The sequence below is a fragment of the Propithecus coquereli genome, unplaced genomic scaffold, assembly GCF_000956105.1.
Source record: "Propithecus coquereli isolate 6110/MARCELLA unplaced genomic scaffold, Pcoq_1.0 Scaffold83, whole genome shotgun sequence".
Classification (NCBI taxonomy): Eukaryota; Metazoa; Chordata; class Mammalia; order Primates; family Indriidae; genus Propithecus; species Propithecus coquereli.
In genome coordinates this window covers 6,765,025-6,784,780 of record NW_012154507.1, presented here as the reverse complement: position 1 = coordinate 6,784,780, position 19,756 = coordinate 6,765,025, and the positions used below count along the sequence as shown (strand labels likewise).

General features: G+C 40.4%; 1 protein-coding gene across 2 annotated transcripts in view; it reads right to left on the bottom strand.

The window, feature by feature from the left end:
- The window catches only part of TRIM9 (tripartite motif containing 9), a 115,378-nt gene extending 102,607 nt beyond the window's left edge, over positions 1–12,771 (bottom strand). Inside the window, exon 1 of one of the 2 annotated variants that reach the window (XM_012663832.1) lies at positions 10,810–12,771. In XM_012663832.1, the coding sequence (XP_012519286.1) occupies positions 10,810–11,631 (822 nt within the window). In that variant the 5' untranslated portion in view covers positions 11,632–12,771. The remainder of the gene's footprint in view (positions 1–10,809) is intronic. The other variant, XM_012663833.1, reaches the window with a different exon arrangement.
- Between the last annotated feature and the right edge of the window lie 6,985 nt (positions 12,772–19,756).

The following is a 19,756-nucleotide window of genomic DNA, read 5'->3' as shown; positions in this document are numbered from 1 at the left end:
TAGAACATTGTGTAAGTGAAATATAATAAGTGGTCAAAGATTATTAAAGAAAACTTTACTAAAATTCCTTTGAAGTCTCACTTCCTTCTTTGACATTCTAGAACTTGATGCTTTTCTTTATTAAGTGAATCTTTGTTTAGTTTTCTAAAGCCTGTGTTTGGAAATATGTGTGGGTTTTAAGTATTTTATTTGAGATCGTTAGTTTTAAAATACTTTGCATCAACATTCTTCACCAGTCTGTGGAGTTAAGATGCTTGTCTTCTTTGGTTCCTATTCAAAATGTAAGAGGAGGAAATCTGTGAGTTACAAAATGGAGAGAGATGATGAATTCAGATCTGGGCATGCTGAGTGTAAGGTAGCTGTGGTACATCCAAGTGGAGATGCCAGCGAGCTTTAGATTTTGGGTTCAATGCAAAATAATTGATTAATGGATAAATATGAGCTCAGTTACAAAAAATGTGAACTTTTGACTCTGTGAAATACATTTTAACCAAAATAATATTTAGTGTGGTGCAATGCAAAAGAGTGTGGGCTTGAGAGTTAAACAGGCTTAGGTTCAAGTCCGCCTTTGTCAAGCTCTGTGATTCCAGGCAATCATTCAACCCCTCTGAAATAATAACAGCAATCTCAAAATGTTGTGTTAGTATCATATCAAACAATGAATGTCAAGTAAATAAGAACTGAAGTTATTCTCAATGCTAGAAGCATTAATTTTCTGTTTAGCTTGATGGTTTTTAAAAATGTATGTGAAATACTCATGTGCTAATTTGCCAATTAATACCAACAATTTTAGTAATATGTTTTATATCTACATAGCAGGAGCTTATTATCAATTCAAACTTTTGCACATTTTTAAAAAAATGTGTAATGATCAGAGCAATAATAAATCCATGTCCCAGTGCAGGTGTACGACGCATGCCGTATGTCACCATGAGCCAATGGTAGTCATATTTTGTACCCTTGCTTATCGAGTTTGGTGAAGCCAGTCTGGAAATTAGGACCCATACCAGTTTCTATATTCCATATTTCTTGGTCCTAAGAGTAGAGAGTGGAGAAAATTCTATTACTGTATTCAGTATTACAGAATAATGTTTTAGTTCCACCAATGATATATTTACTTACATAATGGCAGAAGGTAGCATGTAAATCATGCTTTTTCACACTTCATTGATCGTGTGCTAAAAGCTATTTATCATATTTCCTTGCTAAGTCTTGGTTAGATGATTCATGGTCAATAAAATCAATAGTAACTTCTTGTTAAAAGCATCATGGATTTATCTGTGTCATGTAAGACTTGCGTGAAATTCCAATTTTACATTTGATTTTATGTGACTAATGCCCTTGGGATAACATTTCCTAGGGGGTGGGAGGGAGGATGGCATTATAAGCAACACCATTTTATTGGTTTCATGAATTGATGTGTCTTGGTGATGGCATAAATGTCATCAGTAGTATGAGGTAATGAATTACACATATCTGTAGTAAAATCAGCTAATGTAAAGAAACTAAAGTATAGACAATCAAAAGAAGTAGATTATGTTAGAGAATCATTTCTATTTGGCTTTTTGGGTGAGTTATACTTACAGTTGAGCCTGTATATATTTGATCATCCAAGATTTTGCTCCCTACAAAATCACAAAGCCTGTTACGAAGATCTGTTTTAGTTAGAAATTGTTTAATTCCCCATATTCTCATTTACTCCTCTGTAACCTGCTTTGTTCAGAAAATTGATAATGACTGATACACAATGCAGGCTAGGAGTGTTATCCTTAGGCTTTTCTGGTACATGGGGGTGAGTGAGGAGTATGTGGTGTCAGTTTCTTCTTAAAATGTAGGCTGTAAGCAAAGCAAGAGTAAAGAGAGAGGAATCAAAACCTCAATTAAGCTGAATTGATGCTATCCAGCTGGAAAGTCAGTGTCACATGAATAAATCGGCAGTAGATAGGCATTAACCATCTATGTGTACTATGTGTACTAGCTCCTGACAGAACGTGGCTATTGCCACGCTGAAGAACAACATTTAGTATTCTGTTTCCAAAGCCAACTCTTTAAGGAACAGTTTCTTCTTTGATCAGAGCTGTTAGTATAAAACAAGCAGTTCTGTTTCTGTACCAGGTTTATGAAGAATTATGTTCTTTGGCAGTGTTTAAATCCATTCTTAAACAATAGCTTTTTCCAGTTCACATATTCCTTTTTATATTTACGGTGAAAGGTGGACCAGCTATCTATTCTTGAACTGGAAGACACATATTTTCTTTAAACCACATAGGAAAAAGGTACAAGAAAAAACTGAAAGTGAACATAAAAGTATATGCCTGCTTACAAGTTAGACACGCTCTGTGTTTTCAAAAATGGACTAATAAATGTTTTAGATCTGCAGAAATATAAAGATACTTAAAATGCCCATGTACCACTTTTATTTTTAAAATCTACTTATTCTTTTATGTTATTTTTGTCTGTAAATTTTAAGGTGCATTATTTTGTAAGAAGAGGGACCATGACTCCATGGCTGAGCTGATACAACCTCACTGCCTATCACTTAGGAGGCAGGATGGACTCCTTACAAGGCCATTTGGCCTGCACCTCTGATGATCTAGTCTGTGGAATACGCAACATACTTGTTTCTCCTTTCCTCCCGCCCTGTATTTTCTTCTTTAAATTTAATTTGTCACAAGGAAACTCAGGAGAAAAAGGAATCTTAATTTATCAGTAATTTTCGTACATGAGAATTAAAGGATTCCAGCAATTTGTTATGTCATTGTAGTTTATGAGGCCATAAAACTGTGCTTCATAGGTCATATATTTCCTGGACTTATCAGAAAAGTAGGACAGAATGGCAGCTAAATACATAAGCTCCAGAGTCAGACAGCCTGGATTCCAGTCCTTGGCTCTGCCACTTACAACTAGTGTGACTTTATAATCTTTCTGTGTCCCAGTTTTCTCATAGGAAGACGTGTGAATTATAAAGATTAAATGAGAAAATGCTGTGAAGAGCTTAGAACAGTGTGTGGCACACAGTAAATGCTCAGTACATTTTAGCAAAAAAGCATGAAATACAGGTTTCTCAAATGTAGTGATTACTGTCAGGCTAATACGAGAAATCTAAAATATTGCGCTATATTGCTAATTAGTAATTTTCCTCTTGCTGTTTATTTTCTTTATTAAACCAACATTTATCTAACATTTACTAAGTCCAGAAATAGGGTAAAAGAAGATATTTAAGAATAATTCTATGACACTGAGTTATTAGGGTCCAGTGGAAGATCCTAACATAAGTAATTATAATACAGTGGGGAGGAAGTTCAGTGTTAGAACACAGATTTGGGAGCTATGGAGCGGGGTGAGGTGAACAGAAGACAGGGCTGGAAAGACAGTTTGGGATCAAGCTGTGAAAGGGAAGGTGACTGAGATGACCAGATTTGTTTGGGACAATCAGGTACAAGCGGGAGTGGAAACCATGGAGTGGATGAGTTTCTAGAAACAGGCATGTTGAGGAGGAGAGAGAAGTCAATGATGTTTATTTGTTCATGACTAGAAACTCAAGAAAAGTTTTCTTGCTTCTTCAGCTTAAACTGAATCACTCAAAATGAAGAAAACTCCCGCTCTACAGTTAAAAAAAAGAAAACAAAACACCAAGAGTGCCTGTAATGAACTCAGCTGGGGTGAGGGATGCTGCTGGTGCAGGTTAACAGGTTAAAACTCCTGTGGGGGAAGCAGCCTCAGGTTCTCTCACACGAGAGGCCCGCACTGGTCTGAGGCCGGCGAGGCTGGCTCATCGGAGCTCGGCCTGGCAAGTTAATCGGGTGATCTGAAGGTCTGGTCTAAGAAAATGGTGGTGGGCAAGCCAGGTGGACAAGGAGAGAGGGAGGAGCTCAGTGGGGAAGCTGGAAGGCCAGATGGCGTCAAGGAGGAGAAGGGAACTTAGGCAGGCAGATGGGATTGTGACTAGACCCATGGCCACCATGCTTGCACTTTAAAGCAGGAAAGTTAAAAAGATGGCAAAGCCAGGGACAAACAAAAGTTTGTTGTGGTGATTTTTCTAATGCAGATGCAGTATACAGGGAATGACTGTTGTCAAATGCATTTGCTTGAGTTTTCCTGAGTACGCTGGCTTGGAGATACTTCTCAGTTTAGGACAGGGGCTGAGTTTAGGGTTGGGGATGAAACTGCCGTGAGAACACCCTAGGGAAGTGTTTCTGGCTTTGAGATGTCCTCTGGGATGAATTAGATATGCTGACAAAACCTAGATCTGGCCTCTGGTAGTCTGGGTGTACTGCCAGTCGCCCTTATATAGATAACTCTTCTCCTAGGGTTAGAAACCAGAGACAGGCATTATTTTACAGAATAGAGGAAAAAAAAAAAAAAAGAAACTGACCCCAAATGTCAATATGAAAATATTAGCAAAACCTGGAATGTAACAGGCAAAGTGCTACTCATTTAACGTTCACAAACTGTTGTGCTACGTTGTCCTAGGAGCAACGCTAGAATTGTAACGTTTTGTCTTTTTTTGCTTTATCAAAAGTATTTTTAAAACAATCTATTTCTACCTACCACAGTTTAATGAAAAAATTAAACCACTCATTTGGCATCATGTATGCAAAGCCTAAATGTAGTCAAAAGTAGATCAAAGTAGTTTTTTAAAAATTATATTACATTAGTATTCCTCATGCTTAAAATCATTTTTAAGAGTTAAATTTCCTATAATAGAAAGGGAGGCAACATGTATTCAAGTTCATATCTATAAATACTAAAAAACTTGTGTTAACTGTTTTTACATCTTTAACTTTTAATATTTAAAGAATAACATAAATTTGCTTTAAGAATTAACACAAGATTTAAGGATAGGCTTACTGCAGACATTCACTCACAGGCTGGAAGTTTAGGGTATTCTACTCTGCATAGACAAGAAATTAATAACAATCAACTCCTTACTAACTTATTCATTAATCATTGCCTGGACTAGTGTTTCCCAAACCTGTGTGCCACTCAAAAAGAATTTCCAAAGTTTGGAAAATGCTAGGTTGAATCAAGCAGCTTTCTTTGCTGTAGGTATCAGTATATTGATATAATAATGTACAATGTGAACTTTTAGGAGTGTCTTTAGAGAGTCTCAAACATATTTAACTACGGACAATTTGTAGGGACACAGTTTGAGAAATTCTGACCTAGGGTGTGAGTCAAAAAAAAAAATGAATTCTGGACTGCTCATATATATCTTTAGAGGTTTCTTGCCTTTGAAAACAACAAAACTGATTCTTGGCAGAAGTTTGATTTCAGAATTTCCCTGTCCAGTCTAATGCTCTTAAAAGTGCCTTCACCGCATCCCTATCTGGTCTAATACTATTAAAAGTGCCTTTACCATATATGAGTAATTTAGAGTTGGTTTTAAAAAAATGCCTTTAGGCCTCTTTGTAAGCAGCCTCACAATAAAAATAGTTGAAGAAACTAGCCAAGAGGCTAGTAAAGGCTGTCTACTCATACTGAATGGGTAGACAACATTAAATATTCCATGATTTCTGCTTCACTGAACCAAAACTGCCTCTTCATTTGTATTTATGGCATCAGAATGCAACTTCTTTTTTTTTTTCTTTTTTGAGACAGGGTCTCACTCTGCTACCCAGGCTGGAGTGAGTGCAGTGGTACAATCAAAGCTCACTACAGCCTCAAACTCCTAGGCAATCCGCCTGCCTCAGTCTCCCAAACAGCTAGGACCATAGGTGTGCACTGGCCATGGTCAGCTAATTTTTTATTTTTTGTAGAGATGGGGTATTGCTATGTTACCCAAGCTGGTCTCAAACTCCTGGCCTCAAGCAATCCTCCCACCTCAACCTCCCAAAAGTGCTGGGATTACAGGTGTGAACCACCATGCCCAGCCAAGAATTCAGCCTTCTAAGCATAGCATTCTAAAGACAATATCTAGAATTAATGAGAATTAGAATTGTCAAAGACAAAGGTTTATATATGTTAATTTATATGCTTTTGTAAGCAAGGACTTCTCAGTTGAAAGTGGCAAAAAACCAACACAAACTAGCTAAAGAAAAAAAAGGACTCTCAGTAGACACTGACATGGGTAAGAAATTAGATGCTGTTGTTGTAATTCGCTGAGATTTAAAGATTGTTTGTTAGGGCGGAAAACTAAGTCCAAGCCGACTAATACAGAGAATGAACTTAGTTTCTAGCTTTCCAGTTCCACTTTCCTTGTGACTTGATTTTATTTCAATTCCCATGAAATCCTCTGAGATCACCTAAGTGGGTTTCTGGTCCATACAACCAACAATCCCTGCTAAAACTGACAAAAAATGATATTTATCTAGAATTATTTCGTTCTTAAACATTTACCACACAATGGGTTCTACCCTCCCCTATGCCAAAGTTAAGTTTTAGGCACATACACACTTTGAAAAGTCCATTAACTTGTTTAGGTGAGAGAAGTGCAATTTACTGTACTGATGGTAAGGACAATTTTTTGCCTGTACATTATTCATAGTACCCAATAACAGATGGCTGTATAATTTTCTATTACTCTATGCAAACTGTGATTTGACCTGAAATCCCAATTAATAACATCTTTTCATAGCATATATAGGAAAAACAATTTCTAGTACTTCAAAGTATAACAATATCTTTGTTGGACAATCTGAAAAAAAACTGAGTCATATCAGCTATCATTTTGGCTTTGTTATGGAAAAACAAAATGCTATTGCTTCATACATAAATCTTTGTGTAGTATTCTTATTTCTTGAGCTTAATTCAACTGAGTATTCTCTCTGGACCCTTGGGGATGTGGCTCCCTCTTTTAGGCCACCTTCCAGAGCAGCCTTGGACTACACTCTATGCTCTGAAAGGAAGAAGCAAAGTACCCTAAATTGGGAAGTGAGGTTTTTATGCAGTAATTGTTGACCAGTGAGACACTGACTTCCATTTTACACAAATGGTTTATAGCTGTGCCAAACTGAAATTAGTAAATTATAAACATTATTTTCTCAAAATCCTTTCACAGATATTGTTTTAACTCCTTTACATCCCTGTGGGTGGGAAGCACACAGAGGTTCTGAGACTTGCTTAAAGTCTCCTGCAAGTAAGTGGCAGCATCAGTTCTGGAACCTGGATCTCCTTTCACCTAGCTCTTTCCATTGCACCTTAGTAAAAAGAGGAACAACTGTCTTCTCTGTAACATTCTCTTTAAAATCTGTAAAAATGTTTACATTATACACAGAATGTTTTCATTGTAGAAGTAAAAGAAATTTTAAAACATGAACATATGCTACCTGTTACATTTATCGCAGGAACATATAAATTATAATGCGTTTACTGCTGATATACGGTTAACTGAATATCATTTTAGTAACATTATATAACACATTTTGCTACACAAGTATTTGAGGAGATGCCACCATAAAAGCTAAGCAGAGATTTTTTTCCAGAATACTTTGGAAATAAAAGTATATAAACTGACAATTTACTTTAAGATGTTATTTAAATTGCAAATCTCCATAAAAAAAAAAAAACAAAGGTAAGAGACAAATAACATTTGATACAAGATTCAGAATGAATAGTGTTTAGGATAGAAAGGAAAAGAATATCTTTGCTTATTAGCACAAACACGAAAGAATGGTTACAAATATATTACTGATTCAGTGATTGATAAAACACATCAGGAATTCAAGGATAATGTTAGGATTTAGGAATGTGAACTGCTTAAAATTACAAGGAAATAACAGTGACTCCAACTGCCCAATTTAAATTGTCTACAAAATCAACTTTTTTTGCATTGCAATTCTTTTACCAACCTAAGTTGAAAAAAAGGAATATAGCAAGTGCTGATACTAAATAAAAACTGGTACCAGATATTTGACTTATAAGACCACTTCATGTAATGTTATTTTTCATGGATCCTGGAGGCCACAAATACCTGAAAAACATTTTAATTTGGTCAATTGACAACTAATGAATTTCAACCAGTTGTTTTTAAAACCACTTAAAAAATAAACTTCAGCCATTTTGTCTTGAATGTGTAAGATGATGACATATGCCTGTGGTAAATACTTACTCACAGGATTTTCTTATTAGTAGAAATGATTAATATGGTAGAATATGAATGAAAACTATTCAGGTCTAGTAATAACCTGTGTTGATAACTAACTGCCCAACTTTGGGAGACACGCTTAGTTTAATTCTTTGCTCACTGGTTTTTGAAGGACATAGAAATTCCAGCCCATGAGCTTTTGTGGAGATAGTGGTTATCATTAACTAAAACACAGACTATATGAGAAAATTAGCACTAACACATTAACTTGCTTATTAAGGAAATAAGGTGGGGGAGTAATGTTTGTTGTTCATCTAACAGATGACAAATGAATGCTAAAATCTGTTATCCTCTGCCTTACTTATTCTTGGTAGTTTAAGAATCCTTATATTGACTGAACAAAAATATGCCTACTTATTGTTTTGGGAAAAAATGTGCAAAAGATTAGAGAATAAATGGTCTTTTAGCCTATTTATCTTATGTCTCAAGGGTTTCAACATTATTCTTTTTTAGCAGAGATATCCAAATTTCAACCTAGTCAGCACCACAGTGTCTACTCAACAACTTCCATTACCAATAAAACAAATGGTTTAACATTTCAAATCTACACGGGGCTTGACAGATTTAAAGGTTCCTTCTGGTCTTAATGGATCAAGTATAGACTTTTCTTCACAGAAAAATAGAGCTGTGGTTTGACCATGCTAATTAGCTTGTGGCTCTAAGTTCTTTTTCCAGACAGGGTGATTAATTTCCTAGTTCCAATGATACCTTTAGGGCAATTCAACATAGGCTACAGTTAGTTTATGAGTGAAATCATAATATGAAGAAAAAATTGGCTGTGAACTAAAGTTCTGAAAACTTTCAAAATTAAATGTCATTTTTAAAAGCTTAAAGCGTTTTAAAAACAGTGGTGCGTGCCTAGTGGGTTCGTATTTGTGCTAAATGCAATTTCTCTCAGTATTAACATGGTTTAACTGGTTATATGTTAGAATACGATGACTGTAAACATGGATCACAATCAATTGGGATAAGGAGCTGAGAAAACCTCCTCTCACTGCTGCAAATAGTGACATTTTATTTTTTTCTGGCTGTAAACAAAATATCAATGTTTCAGCCTTAATCTCAGGGTGAGCCACACTCAAAGGGGAGCCTCTCTATTCTCAAAGGAATGCTGTGAACTCCGAGTGGGGCCACAGCTGAGGCAAGAACACCATCTTCAGTCCTACCTTATTCTGGGGCACATCTCGGTGATGTAAAGAAAACCTCCCTCCAATAATCCTGGACCCTATCATGCCCTCCACACCCCCAACTACATGGACCATTTAAAAAGTCAAAGTCAAATTTATGCACCTCTCCTGGAGTACTTTACTTCCTTCTAAGCAGATCTCTTTCCTCATGAGGCTTATTTTCTAGTGTATGTGTGTTTGTAGGGGGAGCAATAGATAAAATACAAAAATAACATGATAATTAAAATACACAGCATGCCAGATAGTGATAAGAAGAACTACTGAGAAAAATAAAGCTGGGAGGGAACTAGGGGGTGCCTGTCTGGGTGGGTGGCACTGCAGAGGTGACATCTGAGCAAAGACCTGAAGGAGGCAAGTGACTGAGCCATTCCGATCCAGGGTACTGGGGAAGGAGAGTCTCAGGCTGACGAGGCACCAAATGCAAAGGCGCTGGGGTGGAAAGGTATCTGGTGTTGGCTGAAGAACAGCAAGAGGCACAGTGTGGCTGGAGCAGAGGGAGTGAGTGGGAGGAGGCCAAACGGGAAGAGGCCATGTAGGTCCTGCTATTCTACCCACGGTCTGAGAAGCATAGGGAATCAGTAGAGGGTTCTCAGCAGAGGAATGGCACAACCTAACATGTTAAAGCACTCTTCTCTTCTTAAATAGCCATGGTGGAAGCACCATCAAGGGACTAGAAAGATAAAATTTGGTAACAGGTGTCCCAAAGTTTGCGCATACAACTACTGAAGGAGGACAAGGGTTGACTCCTGAAGGCACGGTGTGTGGTAGTTGGGAGGAGGGGGTTTCCCAGGTAGACGCGCCCGCCTGACTTTCAGGTCGCGACGGCGCAGAAAACTCGGTCCTTGGCACACCAATCCCAGGTGCCCCTCCAGGAGGGTCAGGGCCCGAGCCTGCACACCGCGTTGCCATGGCAACTGTAGGCTCCCCTCTCCCCTCTGCTTCCTAAGCGCCAGGCACCCAGATCGCGCGTTGCCTTCAGCTGGAGAGCCAAGTCTGACCCAGCGCGGGCTCATCAGCATTCCGCCCGCGGCGTCTCCCCCGCCCCCGCCGTGCCACACGGCTCCCGCCTATCCAGCAACGACAGCCTCTTGCCGTCAGCGAGACCCCACCGCCCCCACCTCATACCCTCCTCGGGGGCTCACAGCCCACCTCGCCCTGGAGCGTGCCTAGCAGCCCTGGGCACTGACACGGCTCTGCCTAGCTACGCAGCCCTTGTCCTTACACTGACCGCGGCCACAGGCTGCAGACCCACCGCGGAGAGGGGGCGCCCAGCGCCCGGCTCGCAGGCAGCGCGCCCCGGTAGACCCGCTCTAAGACATCCCTGCAACAACTCTCTAGGGACATTCGACTCCCTTGTGAGCCGTTTTAAGATCCCCCCACGCCTCCTGCAATGCACCAGACCAGGGAGGTAAACATCGAAGGCACCTGCATTGCGCCCCCGCTGGGATGCGCTGTGAGCAAAAGGGGAGACTGTCTGCTGCCAAACCAGAGCATCGGAGGCGCAGGGAGTTAGGAGTGGGTTTTCTTAGGACTCACCTTGTGCAGTTTCCACATGGCTCCCAGAGCCTTGACTTCGTGGCTGGAATGTTTGCCCTCCTCCAAACACTGGTAGCACACGGGCATCTTGCACTGCACGCAGTACATGCTGTGGTTCTCCAGCTCGTGGTCTGTGCAGGTGGAAACCTTGCGCGGGCTCAGTCTCCGGCTCACGCGGCCCTGAGCCGGGGGCACCAGGCGGTGCTTGGCTAGGGGTCCCCGTGGCGGGTGGCAGCGCAGGCGGCACGGATCGCAGTAGAAGACATCGCACTGTTCGCACATGACCGTGGCCTCCTTGGGCGCCTTCTCGCAGAGCTGGCACTTGAGGGCCGCGGCTTTGCTCTGCTGGTAGCGGTCAATCACCCCTTCCAGGACACGGTTCTTGGGGAAGCCGCGGAGCCCCCGGTCATCCAAGATGAGACTGCGGTGGCACTGGGGGCAGGTGATACAGGAGTTGCGGGGCACCGGGGCCAGGGCCGGTGACAGGTGGGTGGCGGGTGGCGGCATAGCTGGGGGAAACACACGGACGCCGTTGGGGGACTTCTGGCAAGGGGTAGTGGGGGCGCTGGCGAAACCCCCGTAGGAGCCATAGCCGCTGTCCGCCTCACTGTACAGGCTCATCTTGTCCAGGTCCAGATAGTCATAGTCGGAGACCCCAGAGCCCGAGGCCCGACGGCTCTGAGGCGACTCAGACTCCGGGGTCTGCACCAGGATGTTGCGGGCGCACGCCTGACACAAATTGTGAGAGCAGGGCAGGATGATGGGCTCCCGATAGAAGGAGCCACAGACGGGGCATTTTAACTCCTCTTCCATCTCTTCCATGGGGACCGGTCTGGGAGCGAGGCAGCGGCGGCTGCAGCGGGTGCCTTAGCTGGGGAGCTAGCCGACGGGCCTGTCTTGTCCAGCACCTTGGCCAGCGGCGGCGGCCACTGCTGTGGTGGCGGCTGCTGTGGTGGCGGCTTCCCGCGTCGTCTTGGCGTCGACACCCAGCTAGGCGCTTGCTCTGAGAGCCGCGGAGCCGCCGCGCCGCGCGCCAGCTCCGGACCGCCCCCTCCTGTCCTCCTAGTCCCGCCCCGACCCGTGAGCCGTGGCCCATTGGGCGGGGGGCGAGAAAGCAAAGCTCTTATTGGCCAAACGCCCTGTCCGTCTCCTCTCCTCCGCAGGCCACAGGGGGTTTGGTGGCGTCTGGGGATGAGGGGAGTCTTCGCTCCCGGCTGCATGATCTCGGGAGGGGGCTGGCGTGCGGAGGCTAGGGGAGCGGGAAAGAGGAATTAGGCGGAATGACTCATCCCTCGCCCCACTTCCTTCCGACCTCCGGTGCAGTCACCCAGGAGCAGGGGGCGTGAGAAACCCCTCCCAGCGGCGAGTGGGCTGGCGGAGGGGGCTGGGGCTTCTCGGCGACATTTGCGTTTGGCTTACAGCTCTGATCTTCGCGCCCACCTACCATCGGCCGCTGCTGCGCAGCGCGGGGGACGCCCCTTCTTCCGTCGCTGGCTGCCTCGGCAGGCGCTTCACCCAGGCCTGCGTTTCTGTACCGCACTTGGGCTTTCCCTACCTCCAGGAAGCCGCTGAAGCCGACCCCTGGCCCCTCGCCCCCCATCCCCGGAGTCTGACGGCGCTGCTGTGAGCCGTGGCAAGACTCTGCTTTGTACTCTCAGACCCTCCTTTCTAAAAGAGGATTAATAATATCGATTTCCTGGTGTTGCCATGAGATTTAACTAGGTAACTGATGTAAAGGCTCAGCATTAGTCAAAATCTACGCCCCCTTCATTTCACGCTTTAAATTCAAGCTCGGCCCACAGGCGTCTAGGCTTTGGTGTGAACGTGTTTCTGTCTCTCTGCCTCCTCCCTGCCTCCCAAAGCTGTGCTCTTACCCTGCTCTCAGCACCTGTCTGAGCTTAACCAGACCTTTGGTTCAGTCGAGGCAGGAATAGTTCGTCTGTTTCTGGGTGCCCACAGTTTAGTAACTAGCTCTGTAAATGAATCACTGTGCGACTGCGGAGTCTCAGTGTTTGACTCCAAACAGCATTATTCAGTGCCACGTGCCCTGAGCATCTGCCACGGCTTACAGCAGGGTGTGTTTTTCCTCCAGTGACGTAGTGGTAATGATGGTGGTGATGGTTCTAGTGTTCGTCCATATAAAGGGAGGAAGGGAGAGAGGGAGGAAGGAAGAAAGGGAGGAGAAAGGAAGGGAAGGAGGGAGGGAAAAGAAAAGAAAAGGAAAACCTTTAAGTGATTTTCTGAGGTAGTAACATTTCAAATTGTACATGGCTGGCTTTTGCCGAATGATTCATGAAGTAAATGACAAAAAGTCTTTACAAGTTCTAAGAAATCTTCCAATTTTCCATCTTACAGAAAAGAGATAATTGATTATATGTAGCTACATTTACAATTTACAACCACTTTATTATCCAGAAAGAAAATGGACATTTCAGAGCCCTGCCCTTATAGAAATAGGCCAATAAACTAAGTTATCTTTCCAACACCTTTGTAGTTGCAGTGAGAACAGTAGTTGATCATTGTTATTTAAAGCCATGTTGATCATAAATGCTATGTGAGTGCCAGCTCTGACTTTTAACTGGTTGAGACTAGAGCATCCAAAGAGGTATATGTACTCTTGTTTACAGGCATAGAATTTCTTCAAGTGTGGTTGGTACATTATCTGTACTTGCAGGATATATCTAATTTATGGGTCCCAAGAGAATTTACTTTTAACAAGTAGTTGATTATTGAGAAATTGTTAGAAAGGCATGTCCTTCCATAGTTTTTGTATGCATTTGGCCACAAGTCACAGTAGCATTGGGTCAGCAAGGTGAACAGCTGTTACTCTTTTTATGAGTTTGAACTTTGCTTATCACAGTATACCATCTAAGAGGTCTGCTTATTAGCAGAAATCTTATGCCTAGTTCAAAGTAAAGATAGCATTAGGGGATGTCTGACCGTAATATCTTGAGTTTACAAAGAGAACTATAGATTTATAATACAGCCAATATAGAAAGATTTCATCTATTATGAAATGTCTCGACATGATTTAATTGTTACATCAGTTTGGTTAGGAATAAGCTAAATCAGTCAATCCTAGGAGAGCTCTTAGAATGACTCTCATTTTTGAGAGTTCACCCTGTTTCAGGCAGTGGGTTAATTTGTTTATATACATTATTTGGTTCAATTCCTGTAATTACAAGAAGAGCTAGATACAATTATCCCCACTTTACAGATGAGTAGACTGAGGATAAGCAAAAACAGGTAAGTACTCAAGGTCAAATATTGGTGAAGCTGGGACTAGAATCCAGCCACTTGTAAGTTTGTTTCTTTGTTCATGCGTTCATTCAACAAATGCTGAGTTTCACTCCCTGTCAGGCTCTGTGTGTAATAAATACCCAAAATGTTTTTTATTAACTTCTATGATATTCTGTTTACCTTCACTGAGAGTTTATTATTTTTCTTGAATTCATTTCTCTAAAATATTTTTATGGCCTTTGAAGATTTTCCTGTCATGTTGCACTATGTGGCCATAATGTACTTTAAAGTCGTCCAATGAGTCATGTTTAAAGGGGAGTGAAAATCGGATTGTAATTGATGATACTGTAGAGATGCTATACCATTGGGGGAAAAGCTTCTGTATCCCAGCTGGTGATCTATCCATGCCCTGAAGCACAAGGATTGATAGCCCTGTAATTTCCTCATTCCTGGGGTGACTGCAGATGTTCTCATTTGTATAAAGTGCTTGATTATCCTCTGAAACTTACTATTCACCCAAATGATGTTCTTTAACAGTGAGGTTAGCAAATTTAAAATGTAATGGAAGCTTTTCTATTTTTTTTAAAAAAAGATAAATGTTTCTTAATGAAAAATTGAATTGCTTCCCTGTTTGCTTTGGACTACAATGTTTGATTATTAACAAAACAGTCTCTTTGAGTCTAATGAATGAACACCGAGAAGAAAGCATTCTCTCTCTTATTTCCTCTCCACATTCTCTCCTACAGCCATCTACCCCTAGTTGCAGGGGGAAAAAAGAATCAATGAAAGGAGCTGAGCATGGGCTCTGACTCTTTAAGATTCTCTGAAACATATACAAAAATGTTTTATTAAAGTATTTGATTAAGGGTATTGCTGAATGTGATTTGTAAAAATTGCATCATTTGAAAAGTGATGGATGTGATGTTTCTATTTTCAAAAGAAATTCTGAGGAAACTTCTTTTTATGAAGTACTTTACCCCATTAATATTTAATTTTATACTTAGAATATTTTGTTTCATCCTTTAATAACATACATTTATTTATTTTTTATGTGCTTTGATTTTTTTTTTTTTTTGAGACAAGGTCTCTTCTCACTCTGTTGCCTGGGCTAGAGTGCAGTGGCATTATCGTAGCTCACAGCAACCTCAAACGCCTGGGCTCAAGGGATTCTGCTGCCTCAGCCTCCCAAGTAGCTGAGACTACAGGTGGGCACCACCATGCCTGGTTAAATTTTTTAGTTTTTGTAGAGACGGGGTCTTTCTATTGCCCAGGCTGGTCTCAAATTCTTGGCTTCAAGCAATCCTCTCACCTCGGCCTCCCAAAATGTTAGGATTACAGGTGTGAGCCACCGTTGCTTGGCCTCTTTGATATTTTCAATTATGTGATACAATATAGTGAATTAGGAGCTTTTTGCCTACCTAGTACTACTGGAAGATGACCTTATTCAAATTCTGTAGTATTTCTAACTGTAAGTAATATATCGCTAAGGCTTTGGGAAGGGTAGACAGGAAAATATGAGAAAATGAAGGTTTAATGAATCCTATATTGAGGTAAGAGAGTTGGAGGATAAATCCAGAAGACCTAAGTTGTGAATAATAGGAATCTCAGAATGAGGAAATAACACAGTTGGAAGGAAAAACACAATTGAAAAAAATAATTTCCCTGCACCAAAAAGGATATAAGATTACATATTGAAAGGACTTTGGAATTATAGATGATATTGATGAAAAAAGACCCAGTCACATATAGATATAATTCTTAAACTCAGAAGAAAAAAAGAACATCTTAACAAACTCCCGAATGTAAAGAACAACTTAATCATAAAGAAAAAAGAACCAGATGGGTATCAGATTTCTTTCTGTAACCTTAAAGGTGAAAAGAATGTGAAATAAATTCTGCAGCCTACTAAAAGAAGTCACCCTGTCTTAGTCCATTTTGAGCTACTGTAACAGAATACCACAGATTGGGTAATTTATAATGAACAGAAATGTATTGGCTCATGTCTTTGGAGGCTGGGAAAGCCAAGATCAAGGCACTGGCGTCTGGTGAGGGCTTTCTTGTTGCATCATCCCATGGCAAAAGGGCAGAGAGAGGGCAAGAGAGAGAGCAAGAGGGGCAGAACTCATCCTTTTATAAGGAACCTACTCCACAATAACAAACTCATTAACCCATCCAGGAGAGTGGTGCCCCCATAACCCAAACACCTCTTGTAGGTCCCACCTCCTAACACCTCTGCATTGGGGATCGAGTTTCCAACACATGAACTTTGGTGGACACATTCAAACCATAGCACATTGTTAAACTTCCACTGATAGTGTCATGGTGGAACCAATTATATTGCACCCATACCATGGAATATGATGAATCCATTTAAAAAGAATCAGATTCATTAGCATTTGATTTAGAGGGATTTCTATTAAATATTATTGATTGAAAAAAGTAAGATATATAGGAGTGTACACAAGATAATTTTGTTTTTGGCAGGCTGACAATGCCCCTCCTTAAAGCACCTCTATGTACATATGTTTACATATGATCATATGAACATATAGAAGCTTATTGAAGCATGCTCACCAAGTTGTAAACCATGGTTACCTGGAAAGGTCAGGGGATGGATTATAGGTGGAGATGGAGGGGGAAGGTAGAAGCTATTAAAAATGCACCAACTTTACTTCCCCAGCATATAGGAGATCCCACTTTTGTAAGCTAAGTTTATGAATGGCTGTGTGTTTCAGACACACATCTATTTTAAAAGAAAAAGGCATAGATTGATAGATATTGACATATATGGTTAACCTAAAATCCTGTCAAATGAAAAAGAGCAAGTTGCAGGCTAATGTGTATATTATGATTCTCTTTTGTTAAAAAGCAACCAACCAACCCATCCACCCCTAGGTATAAATATATTCAGTTGAATTTGTAAGTATGAATGCAGAGAAAAAGGGCATCAGGATACCATGTCATTAGCATTGCATTCGAGTTGGGATTGAGGAAGGAACAAAAAGGGAGATGATTGGCTTTTTCTTTATATATCATTGCAATAGGTTATTTTACTTTTTATAACAAATGTGTGATATAGATGTATTATAATTTGAAAAAACATCTAATAAACAATTTTTAATAGAATGTTGAACTAATTTCTGAAGGAGTGTGAGCACTTCTACTTTGGGATTCCCATTCTCCTATCTGATCTTCATTGTTACATGCTGGAATTCTGAAGCATCTCTTATGTTTCAAATCTCAAATTTTGGAATTCTACTTTATGCTGTTACAGTGCTAATCTTATTTTATATCATTTACTCTGTCCTTATTAGAAATCATAGCTACCTTCTTCTTAAGCCTGCCAATACAGTCCCATTGCCTTTGTTCCTTATAATGTTTTCTGGAGCTGTCTTCCTGGTGAATTTCTCTACATTTTTAAAGTTTTTAAATATTTTTCCCCTGCCTTTAAGATGAAAATAATATGCTAGAAAAATAAACTTGTTGGTAGAATCCCTTTTCTTTAGGTGTTGAGTAAGTGCTGCCCCAGTTTCTTCTATAATGTTTAAGTCTTAAACGCAGAAGTTATTCACACCCCAATTTCTCTTAAATGTAGCTGTCCCTGCTTTTGGCAATGCTAGCAGATGTTGAGTGTAGGAATTCTTCTCTTAGCATTTTGAAATTGGGAAACTGAAAGATTGAGTATGTTAGTTGAAGGGCTAGGTAAAAAGGTAATGAGCTGTACTAGAAGCCAGATTAGCCAATATGGTTATATGGAAGCTAAAGTTTCCAGGACCATGTTTGGTGTGGTAGATATTACTAGTGCTTAGCAATATCTAGGTCTGTCTTCCTTCCTGGGAATATGAGAGACTACACACCCCCACCTTTTGTTATTAGGCAAGACCTTGTGACTAGTTCCGGCCAAAGAAATGTGTGCAGAAGTGATGTGTGTTACTTCCAACCTGAGTCAGTAAAAAGCTCCTGCACAATGTTATGGAGAATGAATTGAAATTTTATTTAACTGCAAGATCAAAGAAAGCTGGTGGGATTGCTGAGTCTCTACATGGAAAGCAGTTATCAGAATCATTGAGTCACTACTTGGGTAACAACAGAGGAGAAAAATTAACTTTTATTGTATTAAGGCAGAAATATGAGGGTTGTGTGTTACTGTAACATAGCACAGCCTAATCTTCGTAATACAGTAGTAAAAAGAAATGAATGAAAGAAATGGGCAAAGAGGAGTCATGAGTGTGGTCCTTGAGAGAGATGAAGTAGCTGCATTGCTTCTTAACAGTTTATTAGTTTCAGTTCCCCTTAGGCCTTACATTACTTTGGTTTCTCTGCTTGTACGCCCATGAATCTATTGGTATCTTTACAGTAAATTTAATTTTTCTTGGTTAGCTTAAGTTTGCTCTTTTTCCTTGCAATAAAAAGACCAAAATCGAATTATTCAGTTAGTAGTATTTGAACCACTTAACATATTTGGATCTCCATTGTAGCAGATGTTGGTGGTGCCCCATCTATTTTTTCCTTAACATATACCTCTTTATACTGAAGGCCATTTAATGCAAAATCCTATGAGTCTTTGAGGGATTTTCCTGGCTAAGGGAGGAAGCTCAGCCTGTATACTGGGCAAGTCAGAAGTTCCAGGGAGTTAATGCCCCTGGAAATAGCCCAAACAATGGTGCTGGGTAGGTGAGGATTTGGGTGGATAAATACCAACGTTCCTTGTCTCTTAGTTGAGATAATTTTGAGGTATGTTTCACATTGTCTCCCAGAGTTCACCAGTGGGATGAACTCAAAGTGGCTTGCCTGAAGTGCAGCAAATTGCCCACAGTGGCTTTATTTATTAAAGGGTGAAAACTCACCTTCTCATCTTTTCTTATCTTACATCCTTAATGTTGTTTAGGATTACCCTCAAATGAAATATTTTCACTTAATGTCTCAAGGTATACTTCTTGGAGAAATCCAAACCAAGATAACCATTGATTGTATGCGTAAGTAGGCCATAAAGAGAAGCTTCATCTCATGGAGTTGTCATTTTTCCTCCATTTTTAGTGATGTTCTACCCATTCTGCCTTTTATATTACCTATTTTTCTTTCATGATGATATTGGTACACTTTGATCCTATTTTTCAGAGAGTGCTAATTTCTTCCATTTTCCTCTTATCTGGTAGAAGCCTAAATGCCATTTGTAATTTGGTACTTCCCATTCTGCTTACTCTGATGTATGCATTCCTATGCTTCTTTTGATTGATATTTCCCATTTTTACACCTGTCTTGGCCACAGATACCTGTGCTTTAGAGATCTTTATAGAATGGAGACATGGATTGTGGCTATGAGACTCCACTGGCATGGCTTTACTGTTGGCATGAAAAATTGGAGGTACAAATTAATATACAATTCAAACATTTGTGTTTGGTCTATAAAAACTTGGCTATCAATATCAACAACAAAAAAGTTCTTAGAACTAGTAAGTGATTATAGTAAGGTTGCAGGATACAAGGTTAACATACAAAAGTCAACTGCTTTCCTATACACCAGCAATGAACAATTGAACAACTGGAGTTTGAAATTAAAAACACACCACCATTTACATTAGCAGCAAAAAATTTTAAAAAATGGAAGAAGACAAGAAATACTTAGATATAAATTGAGCAAAGTATGTATAAGATCTGTATGAGGAAAACTAAAAAAATCTAATTAATCAAAGAATATTGAAATAAA